Source organism: Staurois parvus, unplaced genomic scaffold (genome assembly GCF_062004578.1).
Source record: "Staurois parvus isolate SC_StPar_1 unplaced genomic scaffold, SC_StPar_1.0 ptg000529l, whole genome shotgun sequence".
Classification (NCBI taxonomy): Eukaryota; Metazoa; Chordata; class Amphibia; order Anura; family Ranidae; genus Staurois; species Staurois parvus.
This window is the reverse complement of record NW_028318325.1, coordinates 193,509-209,308: the sequence shown is the minus strand read 5'-3', so window position 1 is coordinate 209,308 and position 15,800 is coordinate 193,509. Positions and strand designations below refer to the sequence as shown.

Here is a 15,800-nt window from a genome sequence, read left to right as displayed (position 1 = left end):
TCTGTTAGCCAAGCCGAGGTCATACACAGAGGAGCGAGAGAGAAGATCTGTTAGCCAAGCCGAGGTCATACACAGAGGAGTAAGAGAGAAGATCCGTTAGCCAAGCCGAGGTCATACACAGAGGAGTAAGAGAGAAGATCCGTTAGCCAAGCCGAGGTCATACACAGAGGAGCGAGAGAGAAGATCCGTTAGCCAAGCCGAGGTCATACACAGAGGAGTAAGAGAGAAGATCCGTTAGCCAAGCCGAGGTCATACACAGAGGAGCGAGAGAGAAGATCCGTTAGCCAAGCCGAGGTCATACACAGAGGAGCAAGAGAGAAGATCCGTTAGCCAAGCCGAGGTCATACACAGAGGAGTAAGAGAGAAGATCCGTTAGCCAAGCCGAGGTCATACACAGAGGAGTAAGAGAGAAGATCCGTTAGCCAATCCGAGGTCATACACAGAGGAGTAAGAGAGAAGATCCGTTAGCCAAGCCGAGGTCATACACAGAGGAGTAAGAGAGAAGATCCGTTAGCCAAGCCGAGGTCATACACAGAGGAGAAGGAAAGAAGATCCGTTAGCCAAGCCGAGGTCATACACAGAGGAGTAAGAGAGAAGATCCGTTAGCCAATCCGAGGTCATACACAGAGGAGAGAGAGAGAAGATCCGTTAGCCAAGCCGAGGTCATACACAGAGGAGTAAGAGAGAAGATCCGTTAGCCAATCCGAGGTCATACACAGAGGAGAGAGAGAGAAGATCCGTTAGCCAAGCCGAGGTCATACACAGAGGAGCGAGAGAGAAGATCTGTTAGCCAAGCCGAGGTCATACACAGAGGAGCGAGAGAGAAGATCTGTTAGCCAAGCCGAGGTCATACACAGAGGAGCAAGAGAGAAGATCCGTTAGCCAATCCGAGGTCATACACAGAGGAGTAAGAGAGAAGATCCGTTAGCCAAGCCGAGGTCATACACAGAGGAGTGAGAGAGAAGATCCGTTAGCCAAGCCGAGGTCATACACAGAGGAGCGAGAGAGAAGATCTGTTAGCCAAGCCGAGGTCATACACAGAGGAGCGAGAGAGAAGATCCGTTAGCCAAGCCGAGGTCATACACAGAGGAGTAAGAGAGAAGATCTGTTAGCCAAGCCGAGGTCATACACAGAGGAGTAAGAGAGAAGATCCGTTAGCCAAGCCGAGGTCATACACAGAGGAGTAAGAGAGAAGATCCGTTAGCCAATCCGAGGTCATACACAGAGGAGCAAGAGAGAAGATCCGTTAGCCAAGCCGAGGTCATACACAGAGGAGTAAGATAGAAGATCCGTTAGCCAATCCGAGGTCATACACAGAGGAGTAAGAGAGAAGATCCGTTAGCCAAGCCGAGGTCATACACAGAGGAGAAGGAAAGAAGATCCGTTAGCCAAGCCGAGGTCATACACAGAGGAGCGAGAGAGAAGATCCGTTAGCCAATCTGAGGTCATACACAGAGGAGCAGGAGGGAATATCCGTTAGCCAAGCCGAGGTCAGGTCAGGGGGTTAAGCAGAGCAGACAGGTCCAAGAGTAAGCCAAGTCGGTATCAGGAAATCACAGATCACAGTAGCACAGGAACAGGAACAAGGTACTGGGAAGCCAGAGGTCAACCATCACCTGAGGAAGCACCTTCCTCATGAAGGCCGTTTGGCACCAAATTTGAGCTGACGTGAACTTCTGCGGCCATGCAAGGTACTGGCAGGGGTGCCAGGTATCCTAACACCTCTGCCGAGGACACCGGGCTAGCAGAGTCCACAAAAAGGAAGACACTACGTCAAGTGTGGCCAGAGGCTGGAATTGGGAAACTATGGCAGGGGCATATCACCACGGAGGTCTTCCAGAGATATAAGTAAGCAGAAGCAAATAACTCCATCTATGACAGATCACTTTGCGGTGAATCCTTCTTAAAGGGGATTTGCTAGAACAAAATTCGGGAGGTGCTGATGATGTAATGATTTTCCCAGCACGAGCAAATTGGATCGTGCTTTGCTGGGTTGTTTGCCTTCCTCCGGATCAACTGTGGGTGTAGGATTATAACTTTTGTTTTTTTTCTCTATGGTTGAACTGGATGGACTTTTGTCTTTTTTCAGCCAGACTAACTATGTACCTATGAACACTCTGAGTCTTATATCGTAATATTCATTATTGAACAGTCTTGTCTCAGTCAGTGGCTCGAAAAATACAGCATCTGTGTCAGAACCTGGATCACCTGCTGGTGGCGCTTTGCTTTCCAGAGCGGGAAGTTGTAATTCCAGTGTCCACCAGCCAGTGTCTCCCAGCAGCCAGCAGATTCCAGTAATCAGTTTCCACCTGATGCTGGCTGCTGGGAGGGTATTTAGACCCTCCTCTCCTATTACACTTTGATTCTGTGTTTTGCTTTGTCAACCAGATACTGGTAGCTGCTATCCTGTTCCTGCCCTGTATGCAATACTCTGTATCCTACTGCCATGATCCTGCTCCCCCTAGTTCCTGATCCCAGTGTTAGCTGCCATTTCCCATCTGCACCTCCAGTTTTTTCCCGCTTTTCTATGTTCCCCATTGTATATGTATTGTATATAGTTAATTGTTAGGCTTCTGTTATTAGTCAGGTATTCTGTCACCGGAATCTTTGGTTTCACTTTTCTTTTATGTTTGCTGGTATTGGATGGCTTATGGTTCACTGTAAATAAATCTCACTTAAAATGATAGTAAATTTTTTTTTTAAATAAATATAATATATAATAAAGCTTCCCTGTAGGTAAAACTAATATCTCCTAAATTTGCACCGTTTAGGAGATTGTCGCTCTTTTTTAGAACCGTTACATGTGCTCTGAAGGAACGGCATAGCCGTGCCATTCCTTCAGAGTACTGTGCCATGGCCCGGGGGGGAGGGGTGATATTATCGCGGCTCGGGCAGTCAGATGGGATGCATACATTACAACATCACCTTGCAGGGGATTTTTTTATGTTTTTATTTCTTACCTGCGGTTTATTACCGCTTTAACCACTTTAGGACCGCCCTATAGCAGATGTACTGCTACAGGGTGGCGCCTGTGCGCAGGATCACGTATATATAAGTCTTTCTGCATTTTCGGGTAGGGGGCGCACATGTGCGTCCTACCCGCGCCGCCATTAGCGGCCGTGGATGTCAATCACCGGGTCACGGCCGGTGATTACCTGCCGGCGCACGGTGATTACCGAGTATCTCCGACGGGGAGGAAGATTGTTTTGTTTACAAACAATCTTCCTCCCTGTCAGCTCAGGCACACTGCACAGTATAGCTATCCCGATCAGTGTGCTTGCAGTGAAGCACACACCCCCGCCCCCTAAAAAAAACACTCCCAGGAAACAGTTAACCCTTTGATCGCCACTCACATTAACCCCCTCCTGCCCAATGTAATTAGTACAGTGTCAGTGCTTTTTTTTAGCACTGATCACTGTATTGGTGTCAGTGACACCAAGTCAGTTCCCCCCCCCCCCCCTTAGTGTCAGAATGTCCGCCGCAGTCCCGCTAAAAGTCACTGATTGCCACCATTACTAGAAGAAAACAAAAATCCCAGTATCTATACCGCCATTTGTAGGCGCTATAACTTTCACGTAAACCAATTAATTTACACAAATCTGGATTTTTTTTTTTAGCAAAAACACAGAGCAGGAGACATTTTGGCCTAAATTTATGACGAAATTTGATTTTTTAACCTGTTTAACCACTTCCAGTCCAGACACTTTCCCCCCCTTCCAGTCCAGACACTTTCACCCCCTTCCAGTCCAGACACTTTCACCCCCTTCCAGTCCGGACACTTTTCCCCCCCCTTCCAGTCCGAACACTTTCACACCTTCCAGTCCGGACACTTTCCCCCCCTTCCAGTCCGGACACTTTCACCCCCTTCCAGTCCGGACACTTTCCCCCCCTTCCAGTCCGGACACTTTCCCCCCCTTCCAGTCCGGACACTTTCCCCCCCTTCCAGTCCGGACACTTTCCCCCCCTTCCAGTACGGACACTTTCCCCCCCTTCCAGTCCAGACACTTTCACCCCCTTCCAGTCCGGACACTTTCTCCCTCTTCCAGTCCGGACACTTTCCCCCCCTTCCAGTCCGGACACTTTCTCCCCTTCCAGTCCGGACACTTTCACCCCCTTCCAGTCCGGACACTTTCACCCCTTCCAGTCCGGACACTTTCACCCCCTTCCAGTCCGGACACTTTCACCCCCTTCCAGTCTGGACACTTTCCCCCCCTTCCGGTACGGACACTTTCACCCCCTTCCAGTCCCGACACTTTCCCCCCCTTCCAGTCCCGACACTTTCACACCCTTCCAGTCCGGACACTCCCCCCTCCCCTTCCAGTCCGGACACTTTCCCCCCTTCCAGTCCGGACACTCCCCCCCCCCCCCCAGGCCAATTTTCAGCTTTCAGCGCTATCACACTTTGAATGACAATTGCGCGGTCATGCAACACTACACAGATAAAGCTTTATTTTGGTGGTATTTATTCACCGCTGGGATTTTAATTTTTCTGCTATATAAAATGAAAAAGTCCAAAAATTTGGAAAAAAAAGTGTTTTTCTTATACAATTTTGCAAATAAATAATCTTTCTTTATAAATCTTGGCCAAAATGTATTCAGTTATCTTTTTAGTACAAATAAAATAACCAAAATTAGTTTATAACCAAAAATTATAATTTTTCAAAAACATTTTTTACATTTTTATTTTTTTTATATTATTATTTATGTTTTTTTTTTACATACTGTCACCCTAGCAGTGACACTGTACTACTTGTTGGGGGTGATGAAGATTTTTTTTTTTTTTTTTACACCGATTGCTTTTACACCCATAAAGGCTGTAAGAGGAATCATTTCTCCTTCTCTCTGGCTGCATTCCTGCAGTGTTGTCACCTTATACCAGGAAGTGCCTGAACAAGAACCTTCATTATTAAATCACCAAGGGTTTCTATTGGCTTCTACAAGTGGCCATTCTAACATACATTTCACAGGGAGGCTTACCCTGATAAATGATATGCAGCCATTGCTAGAATGCATGTAGACGGGAAGGTAATGAGCTGCACTGAGCAATAATAAAGGGTAAGCCTGCCTGTGTAATGGTTGTTAGAATTGCCACTTGTAGTCTCCATTAGAAGCCCATATGATAGGGTGACAACGCAGGAGCACAACTGCGAAACAGGGACATAGTGTTGTCACCTTATACCAGGAACATGCAAACTCCAGGCAGGTGGTGCCGTGGCTGGGATTCAATGCAACGACCCGAGTACTGCCAGGTGGAAGTGCTAACCATTTAGCCCAATATTTGAGTTTACGTTTTTTCTACTTTGTTATTGCTCAGTGATGCTCATTACCTGCAGCCACTTCCTGTCTACATGCATTCTAGCAATGGCTGCATGGCATTTATCAGGGTAAGCCTCCCTGTGTAATATGCGTTAGAATTGCCACTTGTAGTCTCCATTAGAAGCCCATATGATGGGGTGACAACGCAGGAGCACAATTGCGAAACAGGGACAGAGTGTTGTCACCTTATACCAGGAAGTGCCTGAACAAGGAAATTCATGATTGGATCACCAAGGGTGTCTATTGGCTTCTACAAGTGGCCATTCTAACGCACATTACACAGGGAGGCTTACCCTGATAAATGCCATGCAGCCATTGCTAGAATGCATGTAGACGGGAAGTGGCTGCAGGTAATGAGCAGCCCTGAGCAATAACAAAGTAGAAAAAACGTAAACTCAAATATTGGGCTAAATGGTTCGCACTTCCGCCTGGCAGTACTCGGGTCGTTGCGTTGAATCCCAGCCACGGCACCACCTGCCTGGAGTTTGCATGTTCTCCTTATGCCTGCGTGGGTTTCCTCCGGGTACACCGGTTTCCTCCCACACTCCAAAGACATGCTGGTAGGGTAATTGGATCCAGTCTAAATTGGCTCTAGTATGTGTATGTATGAATGTGAGTTAGGGAGCTTAGATTGTACGCCCCTCGGGGGCGGGGACTAGTGAATGTACAATGTCTATGTAAATTGATGGACCTATATACGTACCTGTAATAAATAAATATAAAAACGGGAAATATTTATTTCAGGTTTCCATCAGTTGAATGTCCACAGCCTGGCCACAGTTTCCCTTTAACCGCAAAGTAACTGCAGAATAAAATGGCCGCTACGGCTTCCCAGCAGTACAAATCGGTCAGCCCCGGCGGACATCATTATTGCTGGCGCAGGCTTCCTTCTGTCCTCACATATCATGCGTTCAAGTGCTGAAAATATCTGCGGTCATTACATCTGTTCTGTAGCCCGGCTCTTCCAGATACGTATCGCATTTCTACATAAACAACGATTCGGCCAAGCGGGATGGCAGCTAGTAATTTCCTCTATTTTTATGTCCGTACGGCGGGATCGATCGGAGGAATAATCCGAAAAAACTGCCGGCTCTGTATCTGGCCTGGAGGCAGATGGATGTATTTACAGCAGGTGGTTTGGTGTCGCTTTATCTCATAAATATACGTTCGGGCCGAGCGCCGGGGTTTGAGGATTCCACAGACACAGCTGTGATCGAGAGCGCAGGAGGAGAACGCTGCCGTGGATGAACATCGAACGCAACGATCGTTTCCAGAATACAAAGGATGGAAATTACACAGAACAATCCGCAATGTTATAAAGACTCTTAAGCCGGCCATAGATCAGAATTTGGCCGGTTCAGCAGGAATCGCCCAAATTGTGATCCATCTATGGGCACCCTGGTTGTACGATTTATCAGTCGACTTGGTTTTTTTTTTTTTGTTCAATCACTGCTGGCGGCTGTACCTGGCAGCAGTGATCACCGCATTCTAATGGCTGGGAAACCTCCCGCTGTCAGAATACAATGGCTCTCTGGGCCGGATTCCTCCATCAACAATGACTGTTATTGGGGGAATCGAGAAAATTGCATAATGTATGGCCAACCTTACACATGACTGCATACTAAGGGACAGGAAGAATTGTTTAAAATGATATCAAACCCAAAGAGCCCATACTCACTTGTGCGACCTGTCATGTGACAAGTTGCACCCCATGCTTCCCAATGGGTACCATTCATATCTGTGCGGCTCCAAGTCACAGTGACCTCAAAGTAGTTCCTGCACTACTCTGGTCCGACTTTTATTTGACTTGAGGGCCACAGATTTCAATGTAAACCCTCCAAAGTTGCATGAATGTCGCACCTGAATGTCGCACATGCGACTTGTGTGTGACTTTGGCACACAAAGCTGCACCAAAGTCGCACGTGTCCAAAGTCGTGTCAAACTCACATCAAGTCGCACTGTAAAGTTGCAATGAAAATCGCACGATTTGGAAGTCGCTCAAGTGTGAATGGACCAAAAAGCAAACATTTATGATATTGCTTATCTTTTTACCTTCATATATTCTATGCATGAAGGTAAAAAACCTTCTCTGTGCAGCATCCCCCCCAGCCCCCTAATACTCACCTAAGCCCCCCCTTGATCCAGCGATGTGCCCTTCGTCTTGTACCCCATAGCAAGCTGCTTGCTGTGAGGCCACCCAACAGGAGGGAGGGGCCAGGACCATTCAGCAACCCCCCCCAGCCCCCCTAATACTCACCTAAGCCCCCCCTTGATCCAGCGATGTGCCCTTCGTCTTGTGCCCCATAGCAAGCTGCTTGCTGTGAAGCCACCCAACAGGAGGGAGGGGCCAGAACCATTCAGCATCCTCCTCAGCCCCCCCCCCCCTAATACTTACCTAAGCCTCCTCTCGATCCAGCGATATGCACTGGAGTCTCGGCTATCCCGGGACTCCCTCTCCTCATTGGCTGAGACAGAAGCGGGAGCCATTGGCTATCAATCACAGCCAGTGAGCCAATAAAATAAAAGGGGGGGCTGGGCCAAGCCATGGTCCTGTGCATGAATGGAACTAGGTGCAGCGGCTGGGGAGTGCCCTTGCTAGGGTGCCCCCATAGCAAGCTGCTTGCTGTGAGGGCACCCAACAGAAGGGAGGGGCTAGGACTGTGGAGCATCACCCATAGCCCCCCTAATACTCACCTAAGTCCCCTCTCGATCCAGCGATGTGCACTGGAGTCTCAGCTATCCCGGGACTCCCTCTCCTCAATGGCTGAGACAGCAGTGGGAGCCATTGGCTGTCAATCACAGCCAGTGAGCCAATGAAATAAAGGGGGGGGCTGGGCCAAGCCATGGTTCTGTGCATGAATGGACACATTCGGTGCAGCGGCTGGGGAGTGCCCTTGCTCGGGTGCCCCATAGCAAGCTGTTTTCTGTGAGGGCACCCAACAGGAAGGAGGGGCCAGGACCGTGCAGCAACCTCCTCGGCCCCCCCTAATACTCACCTAAGCCCCCTATCGATTCAGCGATGTGCACTGGAGTCTCAACTATCCCAGGACTCCCTCTCCTCATTGGCTGAGACAGAAGCGGGAGCCATTGGCTGTCAATCACAGCCAGTGAGCCAATGAAATAAAGGGGGGGGCTGGGCCAAGCCATGGTTCTGTGCATGAATGGACACTCGGTGCAGCGGCTGGGGAGTGCCCTTGCTCGGGTGCCCCCATAGCAAGCTGCTTGCTGTGAGGGCACCCAACAGGAAGGAGGGCCAAGGCCTGTCGGCAGGGGAACCGAGAAGACAAAGATTTGGGCTGCTCTGTACAAAACCAATGCACACAGCAGGTAATTAGCACACCGCCCGCAGCATTCTGCTCCACCACAGAGCCTGGGACTGAAGCTGGTGGTTCTGCCGGCTTACCAAAGAGATGATGGAGGACCAGAACATCCCCAATCATCTCTATGGTATAAGAAACTGGAAGGGACTATTATTTTGTCACTTCTGGTTTCGGTCTCATGTAAACAAACCATTACTGGCTTGGCAAAGCATCTGATCAGTCGGATCTTGGTGTGATCAGATGCTTTTGAGGGCAGAGGAGAGATCTGGGGTCTAATAGTCTGTGAAAGAAACATTATAGTGAGAGCAATAATTCTAGTGCCAGACCTCCAGTGTAATTCTAAGGCCCCATGTACACGGCACACTTCTGAACGATGGAAACTGACAGCTAGCGAACGTAGGTTAAAAAACGTCTGTTTAGCCGCGTTTGCATAACGCATTTATGTGCGTTTGGAAGCGTTTTTTAAATATAAGCACAGGAGAACCTCCCAAATGCCCAGAATGCACTGAAAAGTGGTAAATTATGAACTATTTCAGACTGTTTCAGAGAAATACAGAGAGTAGAAGCAGAGACAGCAGTATGTGTTGAGATTAGCTGAGGTGTGAGTTGCTCATTAACATTTCTTTTGTTTCCAAGGGTGGGAAAGGTGTCTGGTGAAGGGAGTCATTAAGGCCACCTGGCAGGGGGTCTTCATGAGGAATTTGAGGTGTGAATGGTCATTAACATATCTTCTGTTTCCAAGGGTGGGAGAGGTCTGAGGTGTGAATGGTCATTAACATATCTTTTGTTTCCAAGGGTGGGAGAAGTCTGAGGTGTGAATGGTCATTAACATATCTTTTGTTTCCAAGGGTGGGAGAGGTCTGAGGTGTGAATTGGTCATTAACATATCTTTTGTTTCCAAGGGTGGGAGAGGTCTGAGGTGTGAATGGTCATTAACATATCTTTTGTTTCCAAGGGTGGGAGAGGTCTGAGGTGTGAATGGTCATTAACATATCTTTTGTTTCCAAGGGTGGGAGAGGTCTGAGGTATGAATTGGTCATTAACATATCTTTTGTTTCCAAGGGTGGGAGAGGTCTGAGGTGTGAATGATCATTAACATATCTTTTGTTTCCAAGGGTGGGAGAGGTCTGAGGTATGAATTGGTCATTAACATATCTTTTGTTTCCAAGGGCGGGAGAGGTCTGAGGTGTGAATGGTCATTAACATATCTTTTGTTTCCAAGGGTGGGAGAGGTCTGAGGTATGAATTGGTCATTAACATATCTTTTGTTTCCAAGGGTGGGAGAGGTCTGAGGTGTGAATGGTCATTAACATATCTTTTGTTTCCAAGGGCAGGAGAGGTCTGGGGTGTGAATGGTCATTAACATATCTTTTGTTTCCAAGGCTGGGAGAGGTCTGAGGTGTGAATGGTCTTTAACATATCTTTTGTTTCCAAGGGCGGGAGAGGTCTGGGGTGTGAATGGTCATTAACATATCTTTTGTTTCCAAGGGTGGGAGAGGTCTGAGGTGTGAATGGTCTTTAACATATCTTTTGTTTCCAAGGGTGGGAGAGGTCTGAAGTGTGAATTGGTCATTACAAAGTGTGACAAGCTTGGTAGGAATATCCTGTGTTCAGTGTTTTGTCCATCTGAGTACCTTGAAAACACTTTGCATGCATTTGTCATGATGAAAAAAGGCTCTGGACAGCATTGGGAACTGGAAGAGTTAAAAAAAAAAATTCAAACACAAACGCTTATAAACGTGATTTGCCGCATTTACAAGCCTTTTGCGTTTGAAATGCTGATAAAATCAACTGCTGAACACAAGTTTTCTGCGTTCAAAAAAACGACTGTAAAACGCAAATGCCTGTAAAGGACGATGTGTAGATGGACACACAGGAGAACATTAGGGAGAGTTCAGGAGCTGCTGAAAAAAACGCAGAAAAGCTCCTAAATGTGAGTTTATCAGCTGCAGTGTACATGGGGCCCTAAACTGGTAACCTGGAAGGGCTTTTATAGCATCACCTATTGAGATTTCTAAATACCGTTTGTCGCTGTTCCACGAGGGTGCGCAATTTTAAAGCGTGACATGTTAGGTGATTATTTACTTGGAGTAACATCATCTATTATATTTTAACAAATAATTAGGCATTAGATTGTGTTCTTGTACCTACCCCCTGCAACACCCGCCATTTTATTCTCCAGGGCCTCTGCTTAAAAAATATATAATGTTTGGGGGTTCTAAGTCATTTTCTAGCAAAAAAAAAAAAAAATGCTGATTTTTACAAGCAGGAATGAAGTCGCAGAGCAGATTTAGGGCAGTGAAGAGTCGGCAGCGAAGAGTCGGCAGCGAAGAGTCGGCAGTGAAGAGTCGGCAGCATCCCCCAGGTGGACGGTGTTCTATCCGAGCGCCTATTTTATCTAATGGAATGATGAATGGATGGGTTAGGTGTTGTCACCAGCACCAAGGACAGAATGACGACGGCACTCTGATGGGCAAATAAAAACATACAATTTCCACAGCGGGACAATTAGAGACTTTGCAGAAATTGGTGTCGGCTGCATTTAAGTAGAGTGTGTCATACGGGAAGAAATACGTTTCAGGAAAGCGCTGATAAGTATAGGCCGGGACGGCTCTGCCTGTAATTTGCTGCACTCTCCACATTATTACCAGTAACAGGATACTGCTGGAGGCCGGGAGGCCGATGTCATCTCACAGACCGGCGCAGCTTTATAAAGACCGGGGTGAGTTCTACCGCTGAACGCTCTACAGACGCTTCCATTTCTACCAGACATCCCATCTGAAGGGGCACTCCGCACATATCAGGAAGATATATCTGAGCTCAAAGGGGCATTAGAGTGTAAGCTCCTCTGGCACAGAGACTGATGTGACTGTGGGGGAGGGGACATTAGAGTGTAAGCTCCTCTGGTACACAGACTGATGTGTCTGGGTCAGTGATCTCTGTACAGCGCCGCGGTCTATGTCAGAGCTATATAAGATGTACAATAATAGTGTGTGACTGTGGGGGAGGGGACATTAGAGTGTAAGCTCCTCTGGTACACAGACTGATGTGACTGTGGGGGAGGGGACATTAGAGTGTAAGCTCCTCTGGTACAGAGACTGATGTGACTGTGGGGGAGGGGGCATTAGAGTGTAAGCTCCTCTGGTACACAGACTGATGTGACTGTGGGGGAGGGGACATTAGAGTGTAAGCTCCTCTGGTACAGAGACTGATGTGACTGTGGGGGGGACATTAGAGTGTAAGCTCCTCTGGTACAGAGACTGATGTGACTGTGGGGGGAGGGGACATTAGAGTGTAAGCTCCTTTGGTACAGAGACTGGTGTGACTGTGGGGGAGGGGACATTAGAGTGTAAGCTCCTCTGGTACAGAGACTGATGTGACTGTGGGGGGAGGGGACATTAGAGTGTAAGCTCCTCTGGTACAGAGACTGATGTGACTTGGGGGGGGACATTAGAGTGTAAGCTCCTCTGGTACAGAGACTGATGTGACTGTGGGGGGAGGGGACATTAGAGTGTAAGTTCCTCTGGTACACAGACTGATGTGACTTGGGGGGGGGGGACATTAGAGTGTAAGCTCCTCTGGTACACAGACTGATGTGACTGTGGGGGAGGGGACATTAGAGTGTAAGCTCCTCTGGTACAGAGACTGATGTGACTGTGGGGGAGGGGACATTAGAGTGTAAGTTCCTCTGGTACACAGACTGATGTGACTTGGGGGGGGGGGGACATTAGAGTGTAAGCTCCTCTGGTACAGAGACTGAATTCATGATAAACTGCAAATTATAAGCCAATTAGGATTCAGAAAGGAGGGGAAATGAAAAATGCAGAAAGACTTCACGGTGCAGGACTAGGTGCCCCACAACATTAATATTAGGATAGGGATGGGAATGGAAGGTATAGTAACAATTAATTAAATGACACCTTCATGTAAAGGTGAGTGACTGGGGGGGGATTAGAGTGTAAGCTCCTCTGGTCAGACTTAGTGGTTCACCATAGGTGTCTGAGGACCAATAGCTGTCTCCTGGTCCATCATTCAGTGGTGTGACTACGGTGCACATTCATGCCTGGAGCACGCTATACTTTGTGGTTTCCCGTGCTCGGAGGCGGCTCTGATGGCTGATTCCATGTGACAGCCATGTGAAAGTAATGAGTGTTTTCCTTGGTTATCCTCGGCTGTTCTCAATGACGGCTCTCGGTAGGATCCTGTTCAGCTCGCCGTAATGAGCGCCGTCTGTAATTCTCATTACTGGAGACGATAAACTCCGGTGGGGAATCTCCGTCACTAAACTCTGCTGAATTTCCTCTGAACGTGGGATTTATGAGGCGCTATGAGGACAGGACATGGAACATAATAAGGCAGTCACTGCTGAATGCTACTGTATGTCCAGGGACTAGAGCGGTGCGCCGGCTGAACGAGCTGGAGGAAGAATGTGGAAGAAAAATCTGCTTCACATCGTCCAATCATGGCACAGTCAGCACTAAATCATCCAATCATGGCACAGTCAGCACTAAATCATCCAATCATGGCACTGACACCACTAAATCGTCCAATCATGGCACAGTCAGCACTAAATCATCCAATCATGGCACAGTCAGCACTAAATCATCCAATCATGGCACGGTCAGCACCAAAACGTCCAATCATGGCACAGTCAGCACTAAATCATCCAATCATGGCAGGGTCAGCACTAAATCATCCAATCATGGCACGGTCAGCACCAAAACGTCCAATCATGGCACTGTCAGCACTAAATCGTCCAATCATGGCACTGTCAGCACTAAATCGTCCAATCATGGCACTGTCAGCACTAAATCATCCAATCATGGCAGGGTCAGCACTAAATCGTCCAATCATGGCACGGTCAGCACTAAATCGTCCAATCATGGCACGGTCAGCACTAAATCGTCCAATCATGGCACGGTCAGCACTAAATCTTCCAATCATGGCACTGACACCACTAAATCGTCCAATCATGGCACGGTCAGCACTAAATCCTCCAATCATGGCACTGTCAGCACCAAAACGTCCAATCATGGCACAGTCAGCACTAAATCGTCCAATCATGGCAGGGTCAGCACTAAATCGTCCAATCATGGCACGGTCAGCACTAAATCGTCCAAACATGGCAGTCAGCACCAAAACGTCCAATCATGGCACTGACAGCACCAAAACGTCCAATCATGGCACAGTCAGCACTAAATCGTCCAATCATGGCACGGTCAGCACTAAATCGTCCAATCATGGCAGGGTCAGCAGTAAATCGTCCAAACATGGCAGTCAGCACCAAAACGTCCAATCATGGCACTGACAGCACCAAAACGTCCAATAATGGCACGGTCAGCACTAAATCGTCCAATCATGGCACGGTCAGCACTAAATCGTCCAATCATGGCACAGTCAGCACTAAATCGTCCAATCATGGCACGGTCAGCACTAAATCATCCAATCATGGCACTGACACCACTAAATCGTCCAATCATGGCACGGTCAGCACTAAATCATCCAATCATGGCACTGACAGCACTAAATCGTCCAATCATGGCACGGTCAGCACTAAATCGTCCAATCATGGCACGGTCAGCACTAAATCGTCCAATCATGGCACGGTCAGCACTAAATCGTCCAATCATGGCACAGTCAGCACTAAATCGTCCAATCATGGCACTGTCAGCACCAAAACGTCCAATCATGGCACGGTCAGCACTAAATCGTCCAATCATGGCACGGTCAGCACTAAATCGTCCAATCATGGCAGGGTCAGCACTAAATCTTCCAATCATGGCACTGACACCACTAAATCGTCCAATCATGGCACTGACAGCACTAAATCGTCCAATCATGGCACGGTCAGCACTAAATCGTCCAATCATGGCACGGTCAGCACTAAATCGTCCAAACATGGCAGTCAGCACCAAAACGTCCAATCATGGCACTGACAGCACCAAAACGTCCAATCATGGCACGGTCAGCACTAAATCATCCAATCATGGCACGGTCAGCACTAAATCATCCAATCATGGCACGGTCAGCACTAAATCATCCAATCATGGCACTGACAGCACTAAATCGTCCAATCATGGCACGGTCAGCACTAAATCGTCCAATCATGGCACGGTCAGCACTAAATCGTCCAATCATGGCACAGTCAGCACTAAATCGTCCAATCATGGCACTGTCAGCACCAAAACGTCCAATCATGGCACGGTCAGCACTAAATAATCCAATCATGGCACTGACACCACTAAATCGTCCAATCATGGCACGGTCAGCACTAAATCATCCAATCATGGCACTGACAGCACTAAATCGTCCAATCATGGCACGGTCAGCACTAAATCGTCCATACATGGCAGGGTCAGCAGTAAATCGTCCAAACATGGCAGTCAGCACAAAAACGTCCAATCATGGCACTGACAGCACCAAAACGTCCAATCATGGCACGGTCAGCACTAAATCGTCCAATCATGGCACAGTCAGCACCAAACCGTCCAATCACAGCACTGTCAGCACCATTCTGTCCAATCACGGCACTGTCAGCACCATTTTGTCCAATCACGGCACTGTCAACACCAGGAACTTTATGCCAAGAAATAACAATGGCGGACAGGCAGGACTTGTCATGCAGAAGGGACATGCTTTGTCTCTTCTGCATTAAATCTACTTACCTGCCTGTCCGCCCCGTACAGTGAATGGCACACCTGCAGCTCATCGCAAAACATTTGTCAATGCCGAAGCTGACAGAACTCCTGCACATGGGCAGGAATTACATTTCTGGCCGATGACAGACCCGAGATCTGGCTGCCTGGAGACGTCAGCGGCAGGCAGGGCCCTCCATGACGTCACATCGCTGGACTGAAGGCGGTATAGTTCCGCTTTCATGTGTTAACACTTACAGGAGATTTCGGTGATTGGGTTCATGTGTGCTATGATTATGATGCTGTAGGTTTGATGATTTGTCAGCGGTCACAAGATATCGATAAAAAAAGATTGTGGTGACTTACGGGAGATCTTCCAGCTTGGAGGCCTCGTGTCTGGGGTCGAGCAGATCATAGCCGCACTCGTTGTAGATTTCCAGGTAGGAGATGTGGAGGGTGTACACCTTACTGCGGTCCTGATTGGAGGAAGAGGATTCAATGAGGAGACGGGGAGTAAGATCTGTACAGA

The 15,800-nt window shown here is 48.0% G+C and overlaps 1 protein-coding gene across 2 annotated transcripts in view; it reads right to left on the bottom strand.

The window, feature by feature from the left end:
* KIF6 (kinesin family member 6) overlaps nucleotides 1-15,800 on the bottom strand; it is a 374,519-nt gene that overhangs the window by 294,957 nt on the left and 63,762 nt on the right. For both annotated transcript variants that reach the window (XM_089690367.1, XM_089690368.1), the window contains exon 5: nucleotides 15,638-15,747. In XM_089690367.1, the coding sequence (XP_089546493.1) occupies nucleotides 15,638-15,747 (110 nt within the window). The remainder of the gene's footprint in view (nucleotides 1-15,637; nucleotides 15,748-15,800) is intronic.